The sequence below is a fragment of the Nicotiana tabacum genome, chromosome 22 (genome assembly GCF_000715075.1).
Source record: "Nicotiana tabacum cultivar K326 chromosome 22, ASM71507v2, whole genome shotgun sequence".
Lineage (NCBI taxonomy): Eukaryota > Viridiplantae > Streptophyta > Magnoliopsida > Solanales > Solanaceae > Nicotiana > Nicotiana tabacum.
The window spans coordinates 209,257,678-209,264,996 of record NC_134101.1 but is presented as its reverse complement, the minus strand read 5'-3'; the positions used below and the strand labels follow the sequence as shown (position 1 = coordinate 209,264,996).

Here is a 7,319-nt window from a genome sequence, read left to right as displayed (position 1 = left end):
AGCTGCAGGCCCATTCCAGCAGCGCCTCGCGCACAGACCCTGATGCCAAGCACCAGTGCCCAGCCTCAGGCCAGCACATCAAGTGTCGCGCGCGCCCACAGCAACGCGCGCGCAGACCCGCAAGACAAAGATGCTGCCATCGGACTTAGTTTTTCCTTGTAATAATCTAAGTCCTTTTCATTGTAATCATAGGCTAGTTTACATCATTTTCATTTCAGTGTGCTTCTACAGCTTTATTAGGACTAGTCTTGTAATGTTGGTTTATTTTTTTTAAGCATTATTAAGGGGGACCAAACAATCAAACATTTCAATCAGCATTTTCTGGTGTCTCTCCCCCTCGACACCACATCATTGTAATCATCATTTTCAGTCATCAATAAAATCATCATCAGCATTCAAAACCCAATTCTCTCTCAGCTTCCGCAATTGCTCACGACATTGGTTTTCCCGCACGGCACTGACAATCTAGTCTAGCGTGCGGCGAGGACCTCATTGGCGGACAACAACCGCACTGACATCGGTTGCTTAGCCTTACGTTGCCCTTCCAAAGATCATCAGGAAGGCGTTGCGTAACAGTTGGTATCAGAGCCTAGGCTCGACATCGGACGAGGGAACATTTGCCATCATCACCATTTCTGACCATGGTGAATCATGGGGAGCGTCTAGCATATTTTTCAATCTCATAAAACTCTCACGTAAAGTAAACAAAATACTCCACACAAAAGCCACGTTCTAAATACATTTTGTAAATAAATTCTCTGTCTCACCAGAAAATATTACTCAAGGGGGTTTCTTTTACGTTTTACCCATTCAAAAGATGAGAGGGGTATCCTTTCCCAACCCTTAAATATTAACAGGGATAAAATGAAATTGACTCTTTAATTTTGGTTGCAACAATCCACGGTAATATTGCTTGAGGCAATAATACTTGACTGGATTTTTTTCCCGATTTCCACATGGCATGGCATATTTATGAGGACAGGTGTTTCCGCAATTAAGGTTTTCCCAAAAAGGTTTGTGCTCACAAGGTCAAACGACACCATCTTCTCAATTTTCTAAGGTTTGTGTTCAATGAAGTTTCGTACGATCAATTATTAGAACCAATACATAAAATAATCTTTCTCCAACGTGTAAAATAAAGGAATTTTTACCTCCTATAGCAAAGGTTAACACCTTATTTATTTTAAATAAATATCATTTAAAAAAATTATATTCTATAAATACCTTTTAAGGTTTATAGCAAAATATTTAATTTTGGTTACCTCCTAGCCCTAAGCCACTAAATACACTAATCAGTTACACTATTTTCTTTCTCTCTCTACTTTGATACATCCCATTCTCTTCCCCCATCCCATTAAAATTTCTGATCTCCTCCTCCTTCCACCGGATTTGTGCAAAGCCCATCTCCTAGATTCTTCAACACAATGACCCAATTTAAAATTTTCAAGAAATTCAAACGCTTGAAGCTTTTTGAGCCATCACCAGGTGTACTTGGTTGCTTTTTCTTCACTGTTTGCTTATTCTTGTGTCTGTTTTTGTTGGATTACAGAAAAGTAAACAAAGGGCCTCATTTGTATCATCAAACATCCTTGTTTGCTACGTTGATTGGGCTCAATGGATCGTCTGTCCCATATAACAAGATTGAAAAGTTGGATTTTTTGGAAAAGGGAGCAGAAAGTTGTGATCTTTTTTATGAGAATTGGGTTTGGGATGAAATTTATCCACTGTATAAATCAAAGGATTGTAAGTTCTTGGATGAAGGCTTTCGTTGTTCTGAGAATGGTAGACCTGATAATTTTTATACTAAATGGCATTGGCAACCTAAAGATTGCAAAGACAGCAGCTGCCGACATATAATTCGGTTGGTTTGTTCTTGAACAAAGACGATGGAGGTTGGGGCTGAGCAACTTGATTTTCTGTTAATATATTTCAATGTATTTTCATGTATTTCATTGTATTCATGTCTTTTTTTTCATTGTAATTCAATGTGTCTCGTTGTATTCCATGTATTTCATTGTATTCACTGCCTTTTTTTTCTCATTGTATTTCAATGTATCTCGCTGTATTCTATGTATTTCTTTTTTTTCAATTGTATTCACTGTCTCGCTATATGTCATGAATGTATTCATAAGTTTTTTTAATTGATATAATTTATGTATTCAAATGTATTAAATAATTTCTCTGAAGAATACTATGTTTTTGGGGTATTTTCGGTTGAGAATCTTTTTTATAACTGAAAATACAAAATTTGTGTGTTATAATTGAGTTTGTTGAGTTATATTAGGAGTCTATTATGTTAATTGATTCACTTTCTGTTTTAAAAACAGTGTAATCCCCTATTTCACGCTGTGAATACAGTCGAATACAATAATCTGTCCAGCTGTAATCCCATGTTTCTCTCCATGAATACAGTCGAATACACTCGAATACAACAACCGATTAGCTGGACTTCCCTGATTCACGCATATTTTTGCTATTGTATTCATGAATACAATACAATAGCTTAAATACATCAAATACATCTTATAACCACATAAAAAGTATCTATAATCTATAATATAGCAAATGGTATCTATAGATGACTAATTACTACTAAAAGATAGTGCTTTATGAAAATTTCCCTAAAATAAATATATATGGCGGATGGAATTATGAAGAAGATGCCCGAGGATGTGGTAATATATATACTTTTGAGACTTTCAGTGAAATCTCTCATGAGATTCAAAGGTGTCTCAAAAACTTTTTACACTCTCATACAATCCTCCACATTCGTCAATCTTTATCTCTATCGCACAACAACTTCCAAAGATGAATTCATTCTCTTGAAACGTTGCTTCAGACAAGAAAACTATAGATATAAAACTATATTGTCTTTCCTTTCAGGCGATGATGATGATTATCTTAACCCTATTTTTGAAGATCTAGATGTGACTCATTTGACCTCCACTTATAATTTTGATCACGATCAACTCATTGGTCCTTGCCATGGGTTGATTGCTTTGATGGATTACGAAACAACCATCTTATTTAATCCATCGACAAGAAATTATAGAGTTCTCCCACCCAGTCCTTTTGGTTGTCCACAACATCTCTATCGTAACGTTCAATGTGTTGGATTTGGATTTGACCCTGTTTTCAATGACTACAAGGTTATTAGAATTTCGGAACTTACATGGTAGATCAAGACGATTATCCAGAAGGAATATAGAGAAAAGTTGAAATCTATGAATTGAGTATTGATAACTGGAGAGAATTAGATCATGCAGTGGGTCAACAGTTGACCAAGTTTCGTTGTGTCGATTGTTCTCAGATGTTTTACAGGAAATCTTGTCATTGGATTGCATTTCTAGACATAGACGAATACGTAATTCTTTGTTTCGACATGAGCACCGAGATCTTTCGCAGTATGAAAATTCCTGAAACTTGTCAATTAATCGATGGACCGTTCTGTAGACTCGTTTTATTACATAATTCTCTAACCTTGATTTATTACCCCTATCCAGAGCCTGTGATTCCTATGGAAAAAGATCTGATGAACATATGGATAATGCATGATTACAATGTATACGAGTCGTGGATAAAGAAATATGTGTTGCTCCCAAACGCACACGCAAGTATACGTGGTCGACAAGTAATATAATGATAAGTTGAGTGTCGAACCCACAGAGACTTGTGTAAACTACTCACTAAATCACTAAAATTGTTATTGAATCCAACTAAAATCAAAGTCCAATAATATGATTATATTATACTACAATTCTAAATAATACCTAAGTTATCAAGTAACGAGTTGATTGTTGTGTATTCAGTAGAGACAGATATTCCAGAGTTGTGATCGATTCACCAATCGTATTGTGTTCTAATTAACTCTCCCTTTCATATAATTCACTCATGGTTGCTAATTAATCGATAAATGCTCTCATAGCCTTCTCCCGAAGTACTACTCACCTATTCTCAATAGATTAACGCCTATATTCCTATGAAATCAATCTATTAAGAACGCATTAAGATCACGATATTTAATTAAGCACGGTGACTAGGTATATTCCTATCCTAACTACAAATCCGCTCCCCCTAAGGGTTAAGATCATGCTCTCTTCAATTCTTCTCTAATCTAAACACGGCTTTCCCAAACATAGCATAGATAGTAAATAGAACCTAACTGCTGGCCAGACAATTAAGCAATTAAACGCAGAATTGAAGAAACAACCATATATTGGTGAATTATAATCAAGGTCAAGCTAATATAAAACAACAATATTCATGGCTAAATCACAACCCCAGAACAATGGGTGTTTAGCCACTCATGATGTAATCAAACAATTGCATAAGTGTTGAATCAATTGGAAATACTAGAAAAAGATGAAGAAAACTGAGAATTCTTCGCTTCCTCACGATCCTGTGTGTATCTCTACTCCAAAGTGGCGTCTCCCCCCTCAAAAATAGGTTTAGTCTTGCTTTTATATCAGTTGGGTAGGTCTAGGGCCAAAATAAACTTGTCCCGGGCAAAATAAGACACGATTCGCGTCACCGGCGCCCAGCCCGGCGCCCTCCATAGCGCCCCAATTTTTTAGCCTACTGTTTTCAGCGCCACAGGTGGCGCCAGGCGCTGCCTGTGGCGGCCAACTGCTTCCTTTCCCGATTTTGTTCGTTTTAGCTTCAAATCTTTCACGTTTTGCCCCAAATTGCCCCGGAATCATTCCTACAAGTAAAAACACTTCAAATCAATATAATTCATAGCATTTAACATCCCAAATTCACGAAACAAGAGTAAGATATGAGGCGATATACATAAAAATATATATACTTTAAGCTAAACATCAACACCCCACACTTAGGCTCTTGCTCGTCCTCGAGCAATAGGACTATCTAATAAACCCCCAACTACGTACAAGTATCAATTATAGAGGAGTACTTTAACCTTTAACTACACACTATACCCTTGACTATGATCAATACCGGCACACAAGCATGACCACACAAAATTTCACATTCTTCCCGTTTAAGCATGCCCAAGTATAACATTTCAATTCAATCAATTCCAACAACCTATTTGTCACCACCCAACCTCAAAAGCCGACTTGCATTCACTAAGCACCCTCAACTCATGCACTTACCCAACAAGAAAGTTTACAACATTACAATCATTCATGAGATCATGTGCCCTCACCAACAAACCGAAAGTGAATATAAATTCGTCCACACATTCAAATATGCTTTTGAACATAATTTAAGGACATCACACAATTGAACAAAATTCGCTCACTCCCAGAAATAATTCATATGCATCCCTTGGTCATTCCATAAGCTTGCCCGTAGTGTATATTTCCACTAATTTAAGCTAGCCAAATCTAGGATCAATTAGGACTTTTAGGTTGTAATGTAGGCTAGGGGACAGGTACGATATATTTAGAAATAGTGATTCACCCTCCTAAGCACTTTAATACACTAGATTTACACTTCAAGCACATATTCTTCTCAACCAAATCACTTGCCATATACAACATAGCCCTCTTTTCACTTAAGCACTTCTCTATTTTTTCACTAGCACAACTCAATAAGAATTGGAGGTGTTTTATTTTCTACATACATTCACACTATCATTTTTCTTCTCTTTTCTCTTTTTTTTCACACACTCCATACATTAAAGTTCATCGGCTAGTGACTTTTGATTTCAACTTTAGTGCACCAAAGGGCCCTTCCATGGTTCCACTCAAAAGATACTCCCCAATCTCTAACCTTACTTCTTTTAGCGACTAAGTGCCTTAGGAGGTAAAGGTTCAATCAATATCAAATTAAGAACAAAATAGGGGTATGACTTGTATGTGGGTGCCAAAAGAAAGGTCTATAGGCTCAAAGGGGCTAGAAACGGAAAATTTTATTTTTATGTGACAAGCACATCTATGATCAAGCAAGAAAAATGCCTACGTCATCTCCTAGATTAGAACAACTCACAATTTCGCTTCAATTAACACATGGGGCAAGTTCTAGACTACACAGGATAGCACAGAAAATCACAAATCCTCACACACACGTTGCACATGACTCAATCAAGACGGTTCTGTTCAAATCTCAAGTCAAGCAAGCACAATTAAATGATAAATTTAAGCAACATTGCACTATGCGACATACAAGTCAAACAACTGAGAAAAGGCGTCACAAAATAGGCTATTTACTTTACTTAGGCTTCACAATTCAAATCATATACATAGAAAAATAGAATGTATGTCATAGCCTAATGTGCCAACATCAACCATGCCAGTGAGTATCTTAGAACGACTCAGTTCCTCCCTAAACTACTCCTAAAAAGAAATTAAAAGTGCCCGGTTCGAGCTACATCCTTGGAAAAGTACCGGTGCCCAAAGAAAAACCAAAGAATACTGCCTAGCTATTCTAAGAAAATAAAATGACATATATATATATATATAAAATCTTTTTGGTGTTTTTAAATCGTACTTTAATCCCTCAAGAAAATTGTCCAAAAGATCCATCGTCGGGAACAGTCCGAGCTTTTTCAACTTTTTTTTATTTTATTTTTATTTTTTATTTTTTTTGAACCTAGACTATGTCTACTACGAGTTATAAAAGAAAGACAATTATACTCCAGAAAGTAGTTTCCCCACCCCACACTTATATTATGCATAGTCCTCTATGCACGATCATAGAGAAATATTAAAACAAGGGTGAGAAATACTCCCTGAGACCCTCTCAGACCTAGCTCGGACATGATCCTCAATATTAAGGGCTGGGATGACCCCACACTTAATATCAAACATGCTCCTCAACTTCAAATTTGGGTACTCAGACTTCCCCTACTCTGCAAAAATAAAAAAACAACAACACAAAACACAGTAAAAAGAAATAATCAATAGATAAAAGATACACAGGTTGGGTTGCCTCCCAACATGCGCCTTATTTATAGTCGTGGCACGACTCTGCTACTCTGCTCAGGTTGGGTGCTTTCTCTTCTTCTTTCTCCCATGAATTCTAGCCTTTTTGCGCGCTCTCAGAAGGTCTCCTCTTTCATCTCTGTCTCTTTTCTCAATCATCTTTACACGCTCAACTAGAAACACGACCTCCTTTAACTCAATTGTCCCATCTGGATCACTATAATTCACATAAGGACTCTGCTTTATCCCCTTCGATTCTACCACAGTAAAAATCATGCACAAGTCCTCATAATGCTTAGGAAGCTTAAGTGCCTTGTACACATTAAAAGTGACCTCCTCATTGTCAACTCTCATTTTTAACTTCCCTGCTCTCATATCAATAATTGCTCCACCAGTGGCTAAGAATGGTCGCCCCAAAATAATGGGCAC

At 37.0% G+C, this 7,319-nt stretch overlaps 2 protein-coding genes across 2 annotated transcripts; both read left to right on the top strand.

The window, feature by feature from the left end:
• Positions 1 to 1,424: 1,424 nt before the first annotated feature.
• On the top strand, positions 1,425 to 1,877 carry LOC142176242 (protein trichome birefringence-like 11). Its single transcript, XM_075243367.1, has one exon. It carries the CDS (start codon positions 1,425 to 1,427, stop codon positions 1,875 to 1,877), a length of 453 nt encoding a protein of 150 aa, XP_075099468.1.
• A 759-nt stretch (positions 1,878 to 2,636) lies between these two features.
• On the top strand, positions 2,637 to 3,395 carry LOC107827973 (F-box protein CPR1-like). The gene has a single exon (XM_016655221.1). The coding sequence runs from the start codon at positions 2,637 to 2,639 to the stop codon at positions 3,177 to 3,179; it is 543 nt and encodes a 180-aa protein (XP_016510707.1). The 3' UTR covers positions 3,180 to 3,395.
• The last annotated feature ends 3,924 nt before the right edge of the window (positions 3,396 to 7,319 follow it).

What these genes read in the sequence shown, in the direction of transcription:
- LOC142176242 (XM_075243367.1), top strand. Translation starts at nt 1,425, where the DNA reads ATGACCCAATTTAAAATTTTCAAGAAATTCAAACGCTTGAAGCTTTTT.
- LOC107827973 (XM_016655221.1), top strand. Translation starts at nt 2,637, where the DNA reads ATGGCGGATGGAATTATGAAGAAGATGCCCGAGGATGTGGTAATATAT.